The sequence below is a fragment of the Arvicola amphibius genome, chromosome 7, assembly GCF_903992535.2.
Source record: "Arvicola amphibius chromosome 7, mArvAmp1.2, whole genome shotgun sequence".
In the NCBI taxonomy this organism is placed as follows: Eukaryota; Metazoa; Chordata; class Mammalia; order Rodentia; family Cricetidae; genus Arvicola; species Arvicola amphibius.
The window spans coordinates 28,546,412-28,569,563 of record NC_052053.1 but is presented as its reverse complement, the minus strand read 5'-3'; the positions used below and the strand labels follow the sequence as shown (position 1 = coordinate 28,569,563).

At 44.4% G+C, this 23,152-nt stretch overlaps 1 protein-coding gene across 4 annotated transcripts in view; it reads left to right on the top strand.

Moving 5' to 3' along the window:
* Fmnl2 (formin like 2) overlaps window positions 1-23,152 on the top strand; it is a 260,793-nt gene that overhangs the window by 151,470 nt on the left and 86,171 nt on the right. For all 4 annotated transcript variants that reach the window (XM_038337243.2, XM_038337245.2, XM_038337244.2 and 1 more), the window contains exons 2-3: window positions 4,507-4,590; window positions 21,433-21,513. In XM_038337243.2, the coding sequence (XP_038193171.1) occupies window positions 4,507-4,590; window positions 21,433-21,513 (165 nt within the window). The remainder of the gene's footprint in view (window positions 1-4,506; window positions 4,591-21,432; window positions 21,514-23,152) is intronic.

The following is a 23,152-nucleotide window of genomic DNA, read 5'->3' as shown; positions in this document are numbered from 1 at the left end:
TGTGTGTGTGTGTGTGTGAGAGAGAGAGAGAGAGAGAGAGAGAGAGAGAGAGAGAGAGAGAGAGAGAGACCCGAGAGAGACCTGAGAGAGACAGATTGACCGACCTGAGAGAGACTGACTGACTGACTGACTGACTGACCTGTACACCCACATGTGGAGGTCCCAGGAGAACCTTTTTGTATCCTCCTTTATTGCCCTCTGCCTTATTTATTGCTTTGAGAAGGGTCTCTCACTGAACCGGAAGCTTGCCTTTTTGACTGCGCTGTGTGACTGTTGAGCTCCTGGGATCTGTTTGTCTCTGTCCTCCGACGCTAGGGTCACAGGCATACACAGCCACGCCTGGTTTTTCGTGTGAATGCCGGGGAGTTGACTTCACCCTCATGCTTGCACAGAAAGTGTTTTTAATCTGACTCATCTTTCAGGCCCCACAACTGATTTTTTAAACATTTTGATTTCTTCCGCTGGGTTCCTAGAAAGCCTGCATCCCTGTTAACTGAGGAGCTCCAGGAGGTTGCACGAACCATATGTCTCGTTCACACCTTCCCTTCTCCAGAAGCAAGTGAAGTGTCTGATTCTACATTAGATATCGTCTAATCCCATAGGAATTACTCAGCTGTACTCTGTGCCTGAGCGTTTCAGAGGCCTGACCAAGGGGGGTGGGCAGGTGGTTCAGATGCTTCGTGAACGATTAGCAAGTGTAGTTTTAAGTTTGTCTATTACTTCCTTTGTCTTTTGAGATTATAATTACTTCATTTTCTGTAGTTTTAACTTTGATTTGAAGATGATACCCCTGACAATAACTAGTCCTTGAGGCTGAAAGCAGTCGAGAGGCTCTTTTCGTTCAGGGCAAGGTAGACCTTTTCTCCAACCTCCCAAAACCATGGGTCTCTGTCTGTCTGCTTTGACTATTCTCTTGGCTTTGCTGTAAGTTCTCAGATCTACACAGGGATGTTTAGAAATCTCGTTTTGTTTTTATTATTTTCTCTACACAGACGTTGCCTTCTCTGTGTGCTCCTCCCCTTCTGTGGACTAGCATATACCTTGAGCAAAAGTTAAGGCGCTGCCTCTTGATATCTAAGTCTATCCAGTCAGGTTCCACGGGACTCTTCTCTCAGAACCGCATTTCCCCTCTTTCTGGCTTGTGTGTGTGGTGTGTATATGTTCATCCGTTTTCGAGTGGTTGTGAGATGCTGTGCACATCACACAGTGTGCGTGGTTGTCTGAGGTTGACACCAGTGTCTTCTTTTGATTGCTTTCCTTCTTATAGACTAAGACAGAATCTCTTTAAACTCAGAACTTGGTCTTTGGCTAATTTGACTGGCCAGCTTGCTCTCCGACTCTCCATCCTGTGTGCTGGGATTAAAGGATGCTGACCTACCCGGATGACTTTGACCTGCGTTCTGGAGATCTGAACTGTGGTCCTCACGCTTGTGTACAGAGAGTATTACTTTACCTGCTGTGCTCAGCTGCACAGCTCCCTCGTCAGCCCACTCTTGTTCTCCGGTGATGACCATCACTCCTATGTGCTGCTGCCCTGTCTCTCTGCCTGCATGTTTGCTACTCCTAATCATTTCTTCATGTAGCATTTGCAGCAACTTTGCAAAGCACTTTGCTTGTTTAATCTCTTGTTTAACAGCATTTGAGCAGCTGTAGAGATGGCTCAGCCCTTAAGAACACTACCTGCTCTCCCAGAGGTCCCAGGTTCCATTCCCAGCACCCACAAGGAGACTCACAAACAACTGTAACTTTAGTCCCAGGGGGATCTGATGCCCTCTTCTGACCTCCACGGGAGCTGCATGTATGCAGTTCAAAGACATACATGTAGGCAGTTGTAGGCCTCATATTGTACTTTGCATAGAAGTACAGTTACTGGCTTTGAGTTGCATTTCCGAGAATGGTGTGGCTTTGACCCCCCATCTTTCCTTTCTCCCTTCCCTCTTAGGCTCTCTCTTGCCACGCTGGATACTTCTGAGCATTTTTTGACTATGCCACACATCCTTCTCACAGCCTTCTTTCTGTGTGCTTTGCTCTGCAGGATTCTGCCCACTCTTCACTTGTCTGACCTCTGCTATGTTTAAACTTCCATAAGTTCCCCCTTTCCCAGAGCTGTTTCCCCACTCTTAATCCCAGCCGCCCTCTGATAACCTTTCTTTCTGGAGTGGGAGAAGCTTTTGTCTTCCCAGCAGAACACAAGACTCTCTAGCCTCCATGTGAATTTGGTTTCCCCAGTGCCACCCACCATGTTGTATTGAACTTGTAAAGGGAGCGTACTGCATAAACATTCATCAAACCGAAGACTGTGAATTAAAATAAAAGTTTGCTCAGAGGCAGTGCCTTACCTGTCGTTTTTTTACCGGCAAGGCCTTCCAGGTCTGATCGCTGACCGCTTGCACCAGGGCTGGGCAGAGAGAGCACCGGCACAATGTTTTAAGTAACTTGACATTTTATTTTTCTGCACAATGAACTTAGTTAGAACTGGTAGAACGTATCCTGGAAACTTCACAGGGTTTGTGCCTATGAATCTGTGCAGCCTTAAGCAAATTAGCCAAGTTTGCCCAGGCCATGTAACTGGGGGAATCATATCAAGCTCACATGCTTGTGCCTAGAAGATTGAGATTAGACATACATCATGCCTAATACGCTGCTTTGGACACTGTGGTTCAGGCATTTAAAGAATTCTTTCATCCCTCTGGAGATTAATGAGGGCCTGAGGGGAAAACTCATTTAACTTATCCTGCCATCTTGTGCTGCACATAATCATACCCAGGGGTACCAATCTGAGGGTCAGGAACTGGTTTAAGAGGGAAGTATTTATCTCTAGGGTACAAATAAGCAATGAACGGTTGTTTATTTAACAGTAAATGATCTTGCTCCCCTCCCCCAAAGAGAGATATACTTGGAATTCCTTGCTGTATCCCAGGGTTGGTTGTTTAACTTTGTTTATCTGTTTATGTTTATCAGAGTCATAAGTGCAATTAAATACTTTTTCATTTTATTCTAAGTAGCTTCTCCAAGGAGCTGGGTCACATGAAACTATCACCCCTCCCCCATTTTAGGCATTTCAATATTTAAGAAGCTTTAGTAGTAGCTCCCAAAACTCAGAAATCCTCTATTCTTTGGAATACACTGTCAGCATAAAAGTAGTGAAAGCATTTAAAGAGATGATTTAAAAAATTCTGAAGGCAGGTAACTAGATTTCAAATCTGATGGCTTAGGTTCAAATAGGTAGATGGTAGATATCTATTTAAGGAATATTCTCATGAATGCCAGGCTGAGTTTAAAGGGTTAGACCCATCAAGTCATCACAGGTGATTCTCTGCCATTAAGTCAGTATAGTTCTCCCTCTTTCACTTCTACTAAATTCTGTTTACCCTGCGGCATGAAATACCAGTCCAGACTGCAGTCTATCTGGTCTAGCTATAAACTGAGTCCTGCAGAGAGTTGGGGGTCTGTGCACTGACAGGTCAAGCCTTTTGTATCTGTCTTCCTAAGTGTTGGACTAGACAAGGAGCTGCATGGTTTGAACAGGATACCTCTAATGTGTCAAGCTTGAGACCGGGTAGTCAATAGATATAATACCTTATCGGGTACTTAGCCCAATTGTCTAGATCATGGGAACTTTCGGGAGGACACAGACTGATCTTGATTTCTTCTGGGCTCAGATTTTGCCTCCAAGTCCCATTGCTAAGGATCTTTATCATATGTATGATTGTTTATATGAGACATCAGGGTCATTGCACATGCCTGTATCCAGGCAAGTTCATGTTCTGCTCTGCAGCATGTGTGTTGTGGTGGCCATCGGGACTTGTGTGATGCTGATGCTTAAATGTCTTGTTGACCTTAGTGCCGATTACTCACTGCAAACTCAACTTTGTTTGCAAGCGCAGTTAAAGGTTGAATTAATTGGCAAGTCCGGAAGGAATAGCATCTTTTTACAGAAAGCACAGAAGACAATTATTGTTATTTATTTATCTGCCTTTTATTTTTTTCCTCACCTCACTTTTTTGTGGGTTCTGGGGGGTGAGCTCAGGTTGCCAGGCTTATGTAGAAAGCATCTCTACTGTCACCTGGTGCAAACGACATTTTCTTTTAGTGATTCTGGCCATCAAGTTTTCTTTTGGTGTCTTTGTGTCTGAACTGGAGCCATACTTTCTGAAAAGCCAGTTCTGACCTTTTAATTGATTACAAAGGGAGGCCGCTGTAAAATGAATGGACAGAGTCACTTTTGCTGAAATGCATATCTGGTTGTTTAAAAGCAGGCCACCCCTTCCTTTCACCAACCGAATATGGAAATATATAAATATGTATTATATATTATATTATATATATGCTATTATATATTTACATATATAAATGAAATGCAGAGGGGTGTATGTCTTCTGCAGCTGTCCTGGTTGAATCGTATGCTGGGCACTGCAGTGATTTCGTGGAAGGGCTGTAGTGATTCTTTTCTACCTGGGAGGTACTGTGGTTTGTAACAAGACTTTTTACTTTTTATTTCCACAGAATGCTATGAACCTACCTCCCGACAAAGCCAGATTGCTGCGGCAGTATGACAATGAGAAAAAGTGGGAGCTGATCTGCGATCAGGTAAGAAGCAGCCGTATTCTATGGAGAAAGCAAGTTGCCGCCTGTGTGTTGAGCTTGACTCGGGGATTCCTCTGCTCTGACTCGTTGACCTCTGGCTTTCTTATCTGCAAAGGAAAAGGGACAAAATTTCTACTTTCGTGTTTTCATTCCTTGAAACATTTGACAATTTGGTCTTCTGGGAAAGCTGGTTGAATGGATAACTCAGAACGAGACATCTCTTCCGATTGCCTCCCATAGCAGCTCCTGCTGTGTGCTCTCTTATGTGACACAGGTCCCATGCTTTAATAGGACTGTAGACTGGCGTATGTTCATGTAGGAGGTAAACTGTTTATAAGGAAGTGGGGGTAGCCCGGAACAGTGCTTCTTCCTTTAACTAGTTCCCGGTTGTTACTATTTTGTATTTAACTCATTACAACAAATTCATATCCTACTGAGGGGTATGAAATTAAATGTAAGAGCCTTTGTGGTATTTCATTTAATCTTCAAATTTTACTCTGTGTCTAAAGTATCCATCTGGGCCCTTTCCTTAATAAAGCCAGCTTCTGAGCTATGCACTTCAAATGAGAAAGGGCTTTTTTCCTCTATTTTGCATAAGCCTAGAAATATCTAGCTATTTCCCCTGTTCTGCTTTTAATAATTAAAGTATATTTGTGTGCTCTCCCCCTCTCCACCCTCCCCTCTGCCCCCATTTCTCTCTCTCTCTCTCTCTCTCTCTCTCTCTCTCTCTCTCTCTCTCTCTCTCTCTCTCTCTCTCTCTCACACACACACACACACACACACACACCACTTCTGTGTGTTGATACATTTGCCAGTGACCATTGCTGTACTTTCTTTGTTTAGGGTGGTGGTTTTTTAGCAAGGGGAGATGTTACCTTATAAATAGGGAATAGGTCTTTTTCTGTGAGGATAAAATGTATCAGTGACCTGAATTAGTTTCTGTTCAACACAGGTAAAGGTTTCTGTTTTCCTAAGATGTTTGTTGGAAGCATTTTAAACACCTGATGTAGGTTGCTTTACTCAGGTTCCTAGGAACAAATAAAGTAGACTAGGGGGCACATAGTAAACTCACCTGCTTACTCCATATTATGTATGAACAGGAGAATGGACAGAAACTGAAAAAGAAAAGTTTTTTTTATCAAGAGTTGTGTGTGTGTGTGTTTGTGTGTATGCCAGTGTGTCTGTATCTCTCTCTCTCTCTCTCTCTCTCTCTCTCTCTCTCTCTCTCTCTCTCTCTCTCTCTCTCTCTCTCTCTCTCTCTCTCTCTCTCTGTGTGTGTGTGTGTGTGTGTGTGTGTGTGTGTATGTGTATGCTCCATGTGCATGTCTGGTCCCTGTGGAGGTCAGAATAAAATCATTTGATCCTTTGACTGGAGTCACTCTGTGATGACAGTACTTACAGAATGGACCTCTTTCTATATATATTTATTAGAATGGCTTCCAGGCTTCAGTCCAGCTAATCCAACAATGGCTACCTCTGAATGGAAGGTCCAAGAATCCAGGTGTTGTTCCCTTCACGAGGCTGGATGCCTCAGCTGGTCTTCAGTGTATGCTGGAACCCCTGAAGAAGCAGTCTCCAAGACCAGTGAAGGAATGGATGTGGCTTGCTAGGCCGGTGAAGCAAGCAGGCAAAGAACAAAATGTTTCTTTTCCCATGTAGACTTTCAGTGAAAGATGTGGCCCAGCGTAGGGGTGGTTTCCCCCACTTCAAAAGATCTGGATTGAAGGTGTGTCTTCCTACCTTCAAGTTTCAGATTCGAAGTGGATAAGCAAACATCCCACACCAGAGTGCCCCATTTTTGTGTTTTAGTTAATTTTCAGTTGTAGCCAAGTTGACAACCAAGAATAGCGATCTAAGATAGGAAAATGGGGAAGATCTGGGAGGAGTTGAGAGGGAGAAGAATGTGACCAAAATAGATATATAAAGGCACATGCCTTTAACCCCAGCACGCGGGAGGCAGAAGCAGAAGCAGGCAGGCCTCTGTGAGTTCAAAGTCAGCCTGGCCAACAAAGTAAGTTCCAGGACAGCCGGAGCTGTTACACAGAAAAGCCAACAACAACAGAAAATAAATAAATAAATAAAAATAAAAAGATAATTGAGATGAATAACATAATTAAATTAAGGGCCCATGTAGATGGAGCGGCGGGCTGTGTCCCGCCACTTGGCTAGCTTTACCCAAAATAATTACACAAAAACTGTATTCTTTTAAACACTGCCTGGCCCATTTGTTTCAGCCTCTTATTATCTAATTCTCACATCTTGCTTTAACCCATATTTAGTAATCTATGTAGCATCATGAGGTGGTCGCTTACCAGGAGAGATCTTAACCTGCATCCATCTCGGAGAGGAGAGGCATGGCGACTGCATATGGCGACTGCCTGAAGCGTCTGCCCTCTCTTTCCCAGAATTCTGTTCTGTTTACTCTGCCTACCTAATTTTCTGTTCTATTAAAGGGCCAAGGCAGTTTTTTTTATTAATCAATGAAAGTAACACATAGACACTCCTCCATCAGGCCCAGAGAGGCAGCTCAGCAAGAGCATAAAGAGCATATGCTGCTTTTCTAGAAGCCCCGGGTTCCCGTTCCAGCACCAGCCTGGTGTTTTCACAACTGTCTGTACTGACTTCAGTACTGGGGGATCATCACCCTCTTCTGGCTTCTGCTGGCACTGCTTGCACATGGGGCCTTGGCATATATTCAAGCAGGACACTCACACACATAAAAATAAATAAATCTCTAAATTGACTAAAGGGAGGTAGGGAGTGCCATGTTCTCCAGTGTGCTGCATTATGAGATAAGACATTGGTGAAGACTGTGATTCACATCTGCAATCCCAGCCACTCCAGATGATAAAATAGGAGGATCTCAAGTTCCTGCTCTGTCTGGGGACCGTTTTACAAAATTGACCTAATAAAATGGACGGGGAATATAATTTGGTGGCAGAGTGCTTGCTTAGACTGCCAAGGCCTAGGGTTTAATTACAATGACCCAAGGTGGGGAGGACAGAGAACAGAGACGCAAAGGTAGACTAAATTACTAACATTACAGGGAGCTAGGCCTTTCTTCCTTTGTAAAAATTAGGTTTTTTTTGTTTTTTTTTTTTTTTGTTTGTTTTTAGAGAAACAATAGGTTCTCTAATTTTTTGGCGTTATAATGTAATTTCATCATTTCCCCTTCCCTCGCTCTAGTTCTCCAGTCTGGCTCCTTGTCTTTCTCCTCAAACCCGTGACCTCTTTTCTCACAAATTGTTGGTGCATGCCTGTATGTAGCTGTTTTAGTCGCTGATCTGTGGCTGTGCAGAGACACCATGACCAAGGCAGATCTTCTAAAGGAAAGCATTGCACTGAAGGATGGCTTACGGTTTCAGAGGTTTAGTTCATTATCGGCATGGCAGGGAGCATGGTGGCAGGCTCTTTTATAGCTTTATTTCATGATTGCTTTTAATGCCTCAGATATGTTAGAAAGGGCATGGCCGAAGATTTGTGACAGCCATGGTTTTCTCTCAGACTAAAAGTCTCTTCATAGGGCAGATGTTGGGGAGGTGGGGATCTTGAGACAGGGAGGAGCGTATCAGGTATTAGGTCGCAGTTCTTGTTTTCCTGTCCTCACAGTAAGGTGGCTGCTATTCACTGTGGTGTCTGGGATGCTGAATGCTTAGCACTTCCCCAGTCACTTCACACATGCCCCGTTCCTACAGCAGCTTCCATGGGTGCTGAGGTGCCATGGCTGTCTTGCTGATGCCAGGTTGAGTAATGGTTATTATTGCCGCAAGCCAGCAGAAGCAGTTGCTCTTAATAGTGCCTCTCTGTAATGTAAGGGGAAAGCCCTGTCCCAGAGATGCAGCCCCTGCCACAGGTCCCGTAAGTAGTGGTGAAAAGGTTGGTGTAGGCAGCCTGGCTTTGGGGAAGGTGCAGACTGTCCTTTGTGTCTTAACCAGTGTTCTCTGCTGCTCTCCCCATAGAGTCTATGGATGAGTCAGTGCTCTTAACCACTGAGCCATCTCTCCAGCTTGTTGCTAGTGTTTGGAACTGGGTAACCTATCAGGGTGCTCACCCCCAGAGAAGACCAATTCTTCCTCTCTCAGTCGTCCTTAATTGCCCGTGTATCTCTTCTTCTAGTGGTAGGGTCCTGTGAGGTCTTCCCCATCCATTTGGCATGTCAGCTGGCGGTGGTGTCATGCAGGTCTTGCTTGGGCAACCATATTGTTAAGATCCCATGAGTAGCGCTTCCCTGTCATACACAGACGTCACTATCTCTAACCCTGCAAATCACAGTTTTGTTCTGTCATTTCTCAGGTGACAGCGAGGAACTTGGTTCATAACTGTTCCTCTGCAGATGATGAAATGGCAGTCATTAGAAAATTCAGGCCATTTGAGGTGACTCATGCTGATGATGTCAAGTCTATCCATGTCCGTTGTGGTCCAGAGGTGCCGTGCCTAAGCTGAGCTAGAACGCTTTCCTCTCGGTTTCTGGGCTATTTGTAGTATGGTTGGTTATTTTCTGTGATTTTTTTTTTTTCCTGGCTTGGACTCAAATTTGCCTTTTTAAAGCTGGGTATTGCTTTGCATTGTACCTGGAGGAAGGAGTGGCCACGGGGGGTGGTCAGCAGAGATGGGAGTACCTCTTCCTTGGTACAGAACTGTATGGGAGAAGATTATCAAGAAAGATGAAGGAAAAGGTTACAGGAAATCATACCTACTTAAACTCAGCTTCCTGTGTCAAGCACTTCAGGGAGATCAGATAACAATCCTCAAGGCTTGGCATGAATCCCAACCCAGGGAAGGGGAAGGCTCTGCTGCCGCTCAGTGAAAGATGAACCAGGCCTATGCCACCAGATAGGGCTATTTAACATACTCTACTGCAGTTATCTGGGGGAGCTGAGAATCTGGGTCATTAGTCGCGTGTACCTAGTCCTGGGACTGATTCCTAACACTACCAAAACAAAAACAAACAAAACCCGCAATTATTATAAGCAAACAAGCTTATAGTACGTCTTAAAAATAAAAGCAAGGTGCTCTTGAAAAGCATGTTAACCAGCTTGGGCTGCAGAGGTGGCTCAGTCAGTTAAGCACAGCATGAGGATCTGAGTCTAGAACCTTGGGGAGAGGAGGGTCCCAGCGGTGGATGCTGGGAAAGGGGAGACAGATGGCCAGCCAGTCTCACTGATGTTTTCACCCCCAGGCCAGTGAGAGAGACTATCTCAGTAAACACTGTAGATAGCTCCTGAAAAATGACACTCAAGGTTGTCCCCAGGCCTCCATGTTCACACATATGGATGTGCAGCACCCCCAGCCTCTCACAAACATGCCAGTTAAGCCAATTTGTCACAGGAATACAATCTGAAGAATTTACACGTCTAACTTAAAATATGTTTTAAACTTTTCTGGTCCGTCCCTTACTCTCTCCATCTTGTCCTTCATCTCCCATCCCCTTGCTTCCGTTTCCCCCTCCCCTTCCTTCTTTTTTTGTTTTACTCTGCAAGATCTTACATTGCACCCCAGGCTGACCGAGAACTCACACTGTAGAGTTCAGCCTCTCTGTTGCTTGTGGCAGTCTCCTGCTTTAGCCCTCCCCCCACCCCAAAGAGCTGAGATTACAGGCACGAACCACCCCCTGGCTCATTTTATTTTCTCTCTTTAAAAAAAAAAAATCGTTCATTATTATTGTGAATGTATGTGAGAGCTTGAATGCTATGACACATGTGGAGGTCTGAGGACACTTTAATGGAACCAGTTTTCTTCCTACCCCGTTGCATGGGCTCTGGGGCTTGAACTCAGGTCTCCACACATGTGCAGCTAGTGCCTGGGCCTAGTGAGCCACTCACTGAGCCCTGGTTTTAGTGTTCCGGTGTTCATGTTTAATGGACGACTTGGAGCCTTTGGCAAGTAAGCAAATGCTGGGTGTTGAGCTTTTTTTTCCCCTCTCCTATGGAGTGTCAGATTTTAGGTACCAGGGACTCCCCAGAACACCTGTGGTGATAAGTGAGCAGTGAGTCGGGGCAGGGATAGTGCTTTCTGACCTGGCTCATGGTCAGGGTCTGTTCTAGAAGTCAGTGAAGCCGGAAGTGCAGCGGAGACCGAGGGGGAGGAGGCTGAGACCACTGACAAGAGTGGGTCCATCTCCAGCTGCTCCCAGACTTCAGCTTTAAGCAGTATTTACACGATCCCCAAGTAACCGGCTTTGATTCTACATTTAGCCCCACTTCCCCAGCTGCTGGGAGAGCAACTGTCTGCCTCCAGCCTTCTGTACTTTGCCCCCCCCCCCGACATCTTTACCGTGATATTGTTTGATGCTAAGTTTTTACTATTATTTTTTGTAATGTTGTAGTGTGTCGAAATGCTATTTATTTTTCACTCATTGTTTCTTGGGGGTTTGTTTCTTTTTAATTTGTCTACTAACTTTCATTTTGTCTTTTATTTTGGTCTTCCCTCTATTTAATCAGTCCTTTTTTTAACTGCTGAATTAGTCAGCGTTATTTTCCTTTGATATTTTGTTTTCTAGTTTATTTTTGAAAGGTATATATATATATATATATATATATATATTAAAAATAAGAGTTTTCTCTCATATTCAGATAAAACTATCATGATTTAAAGAAATAACTCCTTAATACTTCCTACCCCTCCCATTTTCCAGGGACCATGTTCAGGAAACGGCAACTACCACATCTGCCGTGATGGCCAGATTTGGTTGGCCCATTTGTTTTAGGCTTAATTCATATCAAAATTCATTTTTTTTTCATGTAGAAGCACTGAATTCCATAGAATTCTGTGGTTATTCATCAGTGATGCGTTTTCCTGAGAAGTTAAAATAAAGCTTGTGGTTGGGTAAGTAAATAAATGTTTCAAAGTTGAGACAACGAAATGACCTTTTGGCATCTGATATTTGACCAAGATGCTAAAAATAAACACTGGAGAGGAGACAGCATCTTCAACAAATGATGCCTGGAAAACTGCATGTTCACATGTAGAAGCAGGAAAGTAGACCCATCTCTCACCTGCACAAAAATCAGTTTCAGATGGCTCAAAGACATTGGCGTGAAACCCAAAACACTGGAACTGCTAGGAAGCACAGGTAGTATGTTGTAAGATATAGGTGCAAGAGAGGACTTTCTGGATCAGACTCCATTTACTAGGGAACTAAGTCCAGCGTTGGCAAAGAGAAATGAAAACCTTCTGTACAACCAAGGGAACAATCAAGTGAAGAGGAAACCCATAGGATGGAGGAGAACCTCTGCCAACTACACATCTGTCAGAGGATTAATGTCTAGGATATACGAAGAACTAAAAAAAATAAAGAAAAATAAAACAAGAGTCAAGTAAACAAATGACGAAATTTGAAAATTAGACCCGAGCAAGAATTTTCAGAAGAAAGACTAAAAGAAGAAGAAGAAAAAAGAAGAAGAAAGAATAAAAATAGCTTGGACAAACAAACAGTGTTGAGCATCTTTAGCAATTAGGGAAATGCCAATTAAAACTACACTGAGATTTTATCTTGCCCTAATCTGAATAGCCAAGATCCAGAAAAGAGCTGGCACTAATTGCTAGTGAGGCTGTGCGGAATGGGAAACACCCATTCACTCAGGGATCGCAACCGCCGTGGAGAATTCTCAAAGGAACCGAAAGTAGGTCCATGATGTGACTCAGCTCTGCCACTCCTTGGCAGATGCCCAATACGACATATGCCTTGACATTCTACTCCACAGAGGCTTGCCCATCCGTGTTGACTGATGCTCTACTCACAATATCTCGGGTTGGAAACCTCTAAATGTCCTGCAGCAGATGAGTGGATAATACAGATGTGGTACATATATACAACTAAATCCTATCCAGCTGTAAAGTGAAATAGTCGTGGAATTTGCAGCTAAATGGATAGAACTGTAAAATAGTCGACTGAGTGAAGTAACCCAACCCAGAACATTGCATTTTTGTTGTTGTTGGTGGTGGTTTTTTTTAAAAAAATTGTGGATTCTAGCTCTGGATCTCTAGATATGAGTATATGACAGGAGCAACCACAGATACGAGCATAATAAAAAGGAATGGGGAAAGGAACTCTGGAGAGGGGGGTCAGGACACAGGTGCTATGAAGGAGAGATGGCAGAATGGGGGGGTGCTCTAATACTGGAGGGGGAAGCGAGAGCAAAAGAGGATAGAGAGATAAATAATGCTAAAGATAATTGAAAATGTCATAGAGAAACATTTATGATTATTTATACAACAAAATCCCCAGTATCAGGTATGGGAAATCTCCCTTTGAATTGCCAGGGGAGTCCAAGAGACTCCCCAAACTCCCCCAAAGTATAGGCTATTATCATGGCTCTTGGTTGCCTTCTGTAGCTTGCAGGTAAGGCCATGTTGTTGAAGGCCCTACATACTGCGAATACAGTGCTTGCAGGAGTCAAGCTGGAACTCACCTGGACACCTTCCACGAGGTCTAGCTGACTCCTATACTATCTGAAGGTGTTATATAAGCTGCAATGGGAGAAAAGCAATCTGACCGTAGGCCTACCAGCCACAGCAGCAAACAGCAGGGCAAGCTATGTCCCCTGTGGTGCGTCTGTGGGGGCAGCAACAGCTGTTGAATTGGATGTATGGCCCACTTCATAAGAGGGAGTTCATGCCTGGGACTGTAAGCCTAGGTAATTAGCCATTGTGTTGGGGTCATGGACCCTGGTGGAGACTCTACTACTGTTGCTTTCCGGAATATCTAATCTCTAGTTGTATTATAAAAATTTATTCTCATCCTACAATGCAGCGCACAACGCCTGCCTGCGCTCTATGCGCTACTATGCAGTTCGTGAGCTTCGGGCAAGGGGCTGGAGGTTGAAACACACACACAGAGGGGGGGGGGGAGAGGAGGAGAGGCAGAGAGGGAGGGAGAGAGAGAGGGGGGGGACCCCTAGTCACTGGTAAGAAGCCCTCTATTCAAAAGCACCATGGAGGCTTATATACCCATCAGTCAAGTGGGCCAACAGGTGAAAACCTTATCCTCTGATCCTCAAGGCCAAGGCAACACGTGCTCGTGAAGCAGAGCTGGTAAACAACTTTGACACAGCTTTCAGTAACTCAGATCAGTAGGAAAGTGAAGATCTCTAGCAGGGAAGAGCAGCTGGAGGCCAGGGCTCCAAATGGTCCCAACACCACAAATAAATGCAACCATTACCCTTTGTCAAAGAAGCTTCTTTTGGAAAAGACAGAGAATATTACAGAAATTCTCAACTGGTCAAAAGAGAGAACTATGATGACTGGTGTGCCCATCCCAACAATGCACCAACAGTACGAGCCCCAGACCTAAGACTTGGGTGATGTCATGGAAGACGGGGTGGAAAGGTTATAAGAGCCAGAGGACTAGGACTTCCGCTGTGAAATAATGTCTTCATAGTACAGGGAATTTACAGTCATGAAATCCCAAAAATACGGTGTACAAAACCAGCACAGTGGGACTCCAGCTGACATACCTGCGTGTTTGGGGGAAATCGCCCAAGGCCCCACCACCAGATGCAGAACTCTAGGCAATTAATGGCTGCTGAGAAAGGGAGCATCCGTCTACCACAGGGATGAGCTCCCCTGTTAGGTTATCCTGTCCCAAGTGGTCAGCCCTGAACACAGGTACATATGAGCAACACAAATGAACTTAGCAGGTTGTATTTATGCATGTGCGCATGTGTGTTTGAGTGCTTTTGTGTGTGTGTGCGTGTGTGGTTTGTGTGAGCGAGAGAGAGGAAGATTAACACAAGAGCTCATGAGTTTGAGGAGTTGGAAGTCAGAGAGGGAGGGGTGGAGATGACGAAGATATTGTGCTCAGATGTGAAATTGTCAAACCCGCCAAAATTTAGACAAACAAATTTAGAAGCTATTAATTCAGCAGGAGGTGAGTTATCAGAGAGCGCAGAGTGAGGTGCACAAGTGTGGATGTGTGCTCTTTGTTGTGATTCACTGGATTGGGAAAATACTTAAAATGGTTGCTGTTATCAGTTTGCCTACACTCTGTTCCTGCAGTGTGCCAGGCAAGAACTGATTATGGAGCATAGTTACTTTTGTGCCAACTCTTTCTGTTTTCTGAGAGATATTTTTATCTTGGGTTATCTTTTGTTTGAGACTTTGAAGGGCCCATCTTTTTTCTTACGGTCTCCCAATCTCAACAAAGTTGAGCAACTGAATCTCATTTAGTTGCGGATGCCAAGAAGACAGGTTTCTTACAGCTTCTTTCCAGAGTCAAGTCCCTGTCCATTGTCTACAGCTGCTTCCTTCTGAAACCCTGGAGAAGTTATCAAAGGAGCAGGTGCCAGCGCCCTGGGGCTTGAGCTCTTTGAGTTTCAGTATTGCTGGAGTCCTGGGAAATGTTATGCTCTCAGAATTGAGTTTGTGTCTTTCCTTTTCTAAAGTGTTCCTTTGTCACAGACTTTTGTAGAGGGGGTGGGGACGGTGCTGCCTTCCACATAGGGCTAGAGTGAGGAGCAAGGAGAGGGAGGAGAAATGGCCTGAAGAGAAAGGAATATATCAATCTCCATCCCTCCATCCCTTCTTCCCTCCCTCCCTCCCTCCCTCCCTCCTTCCCTCCCCCCTCCCTCTTTCCTTCCTTTTCCTGAGAGAGAATCCATTTCAAGCTGGCTTTGCCTAAGCCTCCCCAGTGCTGGGATAACAGGTGAGCGGCCATCTTATTAACACTTTCTGAACTTGTCTTTTGACTCAAATGCTTTGTTAGAAGTACTGTTTGGCATCCATGACTTCCAGTGACTGACTCAAAGCCTTAGGCTTCCTTTTGCCCCAAAGCACATCATATTGATTGCCTTCCTGCCTGGTAACTGGTTATATGAATGGATGGAAGTCTACATTTCTTTTCTCTTTAAAATGAACACGTAGAATCCCAGCGCTTAGGAGGACATTGGCTACTTGGTGAATTTGAGGCCAGGGTCCACTCAGGCTTTTAGGAAAAGAGAGAGCGAGAGAGGGAGGGAGGGGGGGAGGGAGGAACCACAACATTAATTTATTGCCTTAGTCATGTGGCATGAAATAAACTACTTGTTTATGTGGTTTGAAATAAGCTTTATTATAAAAACATATTTTGTAATCCTGGAGACACTGTTATAGGATATGGAAAACATGACAATTGAAGTATTGTATGTTTGAGTGGAAGTGACTTTTCAGCCTAAATTTTATTTTATTGTACTATTTATTTATGTTTGTGGTGGTAGGTACCAAACTCAGCGCCTCATAACATATGCTTGGCAGTCACTATACCACTGAGTTGAGAGCCAAATACACAGTACGTTTTGGGGAATTTAAGTATGTTAGCTAAGAATTTTAGAGGCGTACAAATACTACTTTATATTGGTCTTAACACTTGGATGTGTAATTCATAGTCTTGGTAGTGGAAACCTGTCTTTCTCATCTTTCACAACAACAACAAAAAAAAAAGGAAAAGGGAAACTCAAATAACTTCTGAATGTCTTGCAAATAGTTAAGGTGTTTTGGGTTTTTCCTTCTTCAATGTTTGGATAAAATTGCCAGCAGGTGACCTCAGACCACCTTGTAATTATGGCTTCTGGGCCACCAGTTGATTCGGTTTGTTGTGCTGGCCCCGCGAGAGTGACAGAATAGATGTTGTGCACACGGACTTTCAGAGAAACTCAACTTCACGGAGTCTGCACATAAAACAGCGTTCGCAGTTCTGCGCTCTCTGTCACCTGACATTCAGGAAAACCTGTCAAGGAGAGGGTTGGAGTCCTCGCTGCAACAGTGAAGCAAACTTACTTTGCTTCCATAGAGAAGAGCAGCTTTACTTGAATTAGTTTCTAATGATTCCGCAGATACTGGAGATGCAGTGGGGCAGTAGGAAACACGATAGAAACACGGCTTGGTGTTTTCTAAGACGACACTGATATGAAGGGTAGAGACTTTAAATTCTCCGTCACCATGGCGAATGCTTGCAGTGGACAAGACCAAGGGGTGCAGCAACCATCAGTTACTGGAACACCGTGGGGATGCCCCAGAATACCATGGGGATGCCCCAGAATACCGTGGGGATCCAGGAGTTTCTGTCATGTAAGTAAAATCCAGGTCGGCATCTGCTTAACATCTGCTTAACTTTGGAGACTAAGTGAAGTCAGTTCAGTTCAGGTTACTAAGGTGTCATCTTCAGGTGTTTGCCTGGAAGCCTCTGCTTGTTCCTTCACGGTGACATCACTACCCAGCTCTTGATGGTGCTCTCCTCAGAGGACAACTTTCAAAGTCTGTTACAGTCTCGTAGGATGGACATTGTTCACAGTGGAGGTGCACTTAGCTGGCAAATGTCCTCTGCAGCGAGCCATTTAGTAGGAGCTACTTTCAACCCCTGTTTTACCCGGCCTTCTTAAGTGTTCCCCGAGTACTTGGTTTAATGACTGGTGTTAACTATGTAAGCAAAGAGTGAGGCTGTTAGTTGCCTGATCTTGTGATCTGAAGATAGAAACCCAGACTTGAGGCTGCTTGGGGATGGGGTGGGGAGAATTTTGCATTGCTCTGTCATGTTTTCAGAGGTGTTTGTCCCAGTGATAGGGATGGGGAGGGGTATAGCTTAGAGCAATCCACATGATGGTGGTCAGAAGCGGAGGAAGAGAGGGAATGCGGTTGAGGTGTAGGCACCAAGTGTGCTCCTACAGTGACCTGCTCCCTTTCATCATCTCTGACAGTAACACCGTATTGTGCATCCTTGAAGGATTAATCCACTCATTAGATCTCATCCTCTCTGGAAAGGATATCACAGACATGCCCAGAGGCTCACTTCACTGGCCTAGATGCTTCTTTCCCTTTCCCTCCCTCTCTTCCTCTTCCCCTCCTCCTTCCCTCCACCTTCATGAGAGCTCTGTTCCTGATACCTAGTGTTTTATTGTTATGATACATGATCGCCTCTGGAAGACTCTTAATGATCCCAATGATCCCCAGTCTTTATTCTCACTCTGAATGTATCCTCCAGTAAAGTTCTTGGACTGTGTAATAAACGGGATGGAAGGTTTCATAGCCACACTTTTCAAATGAAGAAACAAGGCCGTAAAACAGACAGTACTGCCTGTCTGTCTGCTCCAGAGCCTCTCATATGCTAGACAAGCACCCTGCTGTTGGCTCCCCATGCCCATAGTATTCCCCAGCCATTTCATAAAGTGTTCACGAATGTCTAGACCATAGTGATAGATCAGCTACATTTCAATATCTTCCTGTATCTTCCTTGGCAAGCACTTGCCCGTTTACTTTGCAGAGCAAATAAAGAGAGGAATTCAGTAATTGGGAATAGAAGTAAGGTGTACAGCTGTGTGGAATAAGCTTTGCTGTCTAGGAGATGTACGTGGAGAACTTAAGTCAATGCAGATTCCTAGGTATTTGATGGATTAGGTGAAGAGAATTTGCCGTTTAATAAAGCACCCCGCTTGTATTAGGTAAAGGGCTTTGGTTGTTTATGTTTTAAGACATATCAATCTAAAAGGAAATCTTTGGCTGTTGAAATAGGAGAGCGAAGAATTTGGAGGTTAATTGAAAGCTTGTTCCAGTGCCAATTTCACTGTTGTTTCTAGTTCCTGGATCCACAGTCACGATAATAAGCATTTAGGATACACACTGCTGTGTTCCAGGCATCGTGGTGGTCGGTGGACCACCTGAAGTCATCACCCCACCTTGTCAGGGTGGCCTTTTTTATCACCACATCAAAAAATTCAGTGGGAACCCTTCAATTGAGAAGAAATGATGAGCAATGAATGGATTAAGCAAGCCTAATTAACCCAACATATTAGGAAATGAGTTATGGAATGTTTGGATCAAGAAAGCCCTGTTGAACTAGATCACCCTAGAAGAAACTTTTGCTAGTCTAAATAACAGATCATTTGGAAAAGCCTCATCAAAGTTGTTTTCCGTCTGAGAGCTGTAATGGAACACTTGAAGGCCCCACCCCCCTTACCCTGACCAGGAAAGTGATTTCATATTGAGCTGAAGAATGCTTCAAAGCTCTCCAAGAAACCATGGCTGTGGAAGGAATCTGGCATGCTGACTTTTCAGTTCTAGTTTTCTGCACAAAAGAACAACTTTTAATGTTGGGAGAAGAGAGAGGAGAGTTACACAGTTTCAGCCAGATGTTTTTGTTTTTCTATTCATTAAGGTTCTGCCTTTGACTCTGTTGACTATTCTCTCTTCGTGAGCTTACTGTCTGGCACCCTCTCTTGTCTGCTCCAATGCTGACCTGAGATCTTTGTGCCATGACTTTTCCCGCACCAAGGTCCTGAGACCCAGCTTTTTAATAGCCCCTGAAGTTACATTCCATGTCCCTCTGCCTTTGTTCCCAGGCCCCCTCATCTGGAGCACTTTCTGTCTCCTGCCTTGCACACACAGACTCAGGATAGCTCTGTGTTGCCTCTCCTTCAATATTCAGTCCAAACCCCTCTTTCTCTAGGGAGATCCCTTTGATCAGCACAGTTGGAAAATGCCTCACCTCTCTTTGAACTGAGGAGGATCGCATATGGCTCTTATCATTGTCGACTTTGTATTATAACTGTGGGCTCTATCACAGAGACAACATTTAACACCCTGGAACTGAAGAATTGAATTGGTTTCTCTCTGGGTCTTAAAATCATAGTGTCTTCTAGTATGTATTCGGAATGAGTGAAGGAATAATATGACCAACAGAAATTGATATTCATGTGAATAAATTCAAATGGGGAGTCTAAATAGGATGGTGAGATTTAAAATATTCTGGGAAGGGGCTTCCTTTACAGAATGCTTTTAAAGTCTAATAGGCCTTAGAGGCTCTTCTGAACAGTTGTAAGACTGGACTGGCTTCTCCTGGAGCATTGCTTCTCAGCCTTCCTAATGCTGTGTCCCTTTAATACAGCTCCTCACGTGGTGGTTATGCTTCCTCATAACTGTAGTTTTGCTACTGTTATGAATTATAAACATAGGAGACCCTCTAAAGTGGTCATGACCCAGTGGTTGAGAACCACTGTCCTCCAGCCCTGACTTCTTCATCAACTGTTAGACCAAGTAGGTGATGGTTTAAGATGTTTGCTACTCAACTTTCCCCATTGTCCTCTCCTGTGTCACCATGCCCTCCATGGTCATATGGCGCTAGGTGGTGCCATATACCAACTTCTCTGACATTTATAACTGTTTTAGGAAATAAAACAAAAATGTTCTCTTGGGGACTTTGGTACTTGTTCATTCCTCGGGAGTTTAGGTCCACTTGTGTGATTTAGCTTGCATTTGCATAAGTTGTCAGCTTTGTGATGGTTCGTGTGTTTCAGTTTACCACAGTTCCTCGGAACTCTGTGCCCGAAGCCAGCCACCCCTGGCCAGTGCACGCTTATACAGTAAATCACATCTGTCTACAATACACTGTTGCAATATTTTCTTCTCATCTTTTGCGTGTTTGCTAATGTCAGAATTTCCCCTTTGAGAGAGTGATGTGATGCTTTATAAGACGTGGAGTATCCCTCTCGCTGTTATCTCTTAGCATCAAGCAGATTAGATTAGAACATCAGCTGCTTCCTTTAGTTTGACCAGTACAATGTAGTTTTATCACTGGCTAGATCAGTGATAAGATGTCATTTTCAATCTGGCAAAGTAACTGTTTAACTTTGAGGAGGGGTGGGGTTTCAAGGCAGGGTTTCCCTGTGTAGTGTTGGAGCTTGTCCTGGCACTCGCGCTGTAGACCAGGTGGCCTCGAACTCAAAGAGATTCACCTGCCTCTGCCTCCCGAGTGCTGGGATAAAAGGCGTGTGTCCACCACAGCCTGGTTTGTTTAACATTTTAAAGCCTGTAACGAAGTAGGATTTGAGTGGATTATGAAGAATTTGGTGGTTCTGTGCTAGAGAAATACAAATTTTCCTCCCTCCCTTCATCCTCCCTCTCATCCTCCCTCCCATTTTCCCTCTTTCACTAAGTATCCCTGGCTGGCCTCTTAACCCAGAAATTTACCTCTCTCTGTTGCTGGAGTACTGGGATTAAAGGCACGTGTCACAGAGTTGAACTCACAGAGATTCGCCTGCCTCTGCCTCCTGAGTGCTGGATTAAAGGCGTGCGCCCCCGCCATCCATCTTAGATATATAAAACACAACATATGTTCAGCTGCTCGGGTCCACACAGTCCCCTTCAGAATTTCTCTTCCTGAGTTTGAACCTTTCCTCTTTCAGTCCTTGACATTAGCTTTGATCATCTTGAGGCACGTGTGCATGCTAGTCTGTGTATGCACATGTATGTGTGTGCATATGTGTTCCTGTGTTTATGTGTGTGTGCATGTGTGTAGTTTGGGATCTTCAATTTGGAGGTCATTTTAGGAACCTAGTAATGATAACATGCATGCATGTTTACATGCTCTCATAATTGTTCCCATATTCCATCCACCCTTTCAGCAATTAACTCGTTACTCATTTTCGACAGAAATTGGTTTTATCCAGTCTTGGCTTAAATATGGCCATTTCTAAGGTGAAGGGTTTGCTAACACTAAAGAGATCTCAAAGAATTCACTAGAAATACACAGAACATCTGAAAAGCAATGGGCAAAGCATGGTCCTTTGGATGACAGCTGCATAGCCTGCAGGGGAAGCAGCCCACCCTCTAGATTTTGGGGGACATGGATTCAGGTTCACTGTGTCACTCCCGAGCTGTGTTATCAAAGAAAATACTTCTTTTATTATTTTCAGCTGTGGGTTCCGCCTGTGCAAAGAGATCACGTGATCTATGAAGACAGGATATTATCAGCCCATGCTAGTCAATTATCAGCAAAGCCACATTCTCACTGAGGTGTTTGGTCACGAGTAATGGCTTGACTGTGGTTCACGAGGCTGACTGAAGTGGTGCTTCATACTGTTTCTTCTGTGTTTCCTGCAGGAGCGATTCCAGGTGAAGAACCCTCCCCATACGTACATCCAGAAGCTCAAAGGCTACCTGGATCCAGCTGTAACCAGGAAGGTAAGGTGGATGTGTTTCCGCTCTCGGCTGTTGCTTTTTCTTGAGTGGGCAGAGTCCTGCATCAGACTTTGTTTTTGCCAGCGCTCTAGGCAAACAAGTGCTGAAGACCATCAACAGGAGAGGACAAAGGGGAAAGAAAGTCTTAAACACGTCCCTCTGGTGGCTACTGATGTTGTCAGTTCCCACTGCTCAGAGTAGTGAGTCCAGGCCTGAGGTGCTTAGGCCTCTAGCAAAGCAGGCCTTGCAAATGCAATGCTTGTCCTTCATGACTTCACTTCTAGAACCCTGAAAAATCACTGTGGCTGACCTCCCCAGCTGCATACTGACATCCTGTGCTGGTGATTCAAACTGCTTTCTCTGCCCCAGACTCAGCCCCAGCTCCAGCCCCAGCTCCAGGCTCCAACTCAGCCTCCCAGCCCCAGCTCCAGCCCCACCCCCATCCCCAGGCTCAGCACCAGCTTCAGGCTCAACCCCAGCCCAGCTCCTGGCCTCAAGAAGGTAAAGAGGGAATAGCTGATTTCATTCTTAACCATCCCTCCTTTTACAAACAAGCCCTGCTTTGTGCAGATGCACAATTGGCCTAAGCTGATGCCTTGTGGTTAAGCATGTCGCCTGGCACAGCCCTGCAGGCTGGGTCAGCTCTGAGCTGGCTCAGGGCAGAGCTGTCCTTGATGACTATGGGTAAAGATACTTTGTAACAGATAGTGCTTGTCTTCCCTTTGACCCGCAACAACTCTGGCTTTCAAGGCTTCTCAAGCTGAATTGCCTGTGTTGTATCAGTGCTGATTCCTGAGAAAAGAAAAGCAGGCTTCTCTTGGTCAGGTGTTTCCAGTGATCTTGGCTCACTTTCTCTTTCCTTTTCTGTTTTGACTGACTCTCTACCCACTCTGCCCTCCTCCTTCTAGCTTTTTTCTCTTTTCTTTGTTTTTCTGTTCTAATTCGTTATTACTCATATTGCCTCTTCCAACCCCCCCCCCCCACACCAAAAAAGAGAAATGTCCCGCAAAAAAGCATAGCTTCTATTTTTTTCTGGAGGTTTCTTGAGTCTGAGTCTTTGTCCTCTGGTTTACTTACAGAAAAGAGGGACTTAAACAATAGAAATTATGCTTGAACTTTGCTATGCTGGCACTAGAGAGATGGCTCAGTAGTTCAGACTTGTTGCTCCTTTTTAGAGGACCTGAGTTCAGTCCCAGCACACACTTGTGACTCATACCTGTCTCTAACTCTAGTTCTAAGACATCCAACACCTCTTCTTACCTCTGGAAGACACTAGGAATGTACGTGGTACACATGCCTTCAAGCAGGCAAAACATTCATATGCATAAGATAAATATTTTTTTTAAAGAAAATAGAACCGCACTTTGGTTCCATGCCATACAATTCTTGAATGTCCTGTGGTTTCCCACATCTTCTGTGAATGTGCCTGCTTGTAATTTGATGGCCATTTGTAAAAAGGTCTGCAACCACCCCCCCCTTCAAAAAGTAATAACTGTCTAATTCTTGTTAGTTTCTCTGATTTATCTCTTGACCTGAGCATAGAGCAGCCTTAATTTTATACGTTGGGGAATGCCTCACACACAAAATATAAATCCCATTTTTTAAAAAGCAGTTTTGGCTATGCTATTTGTTTCTGCGAGGG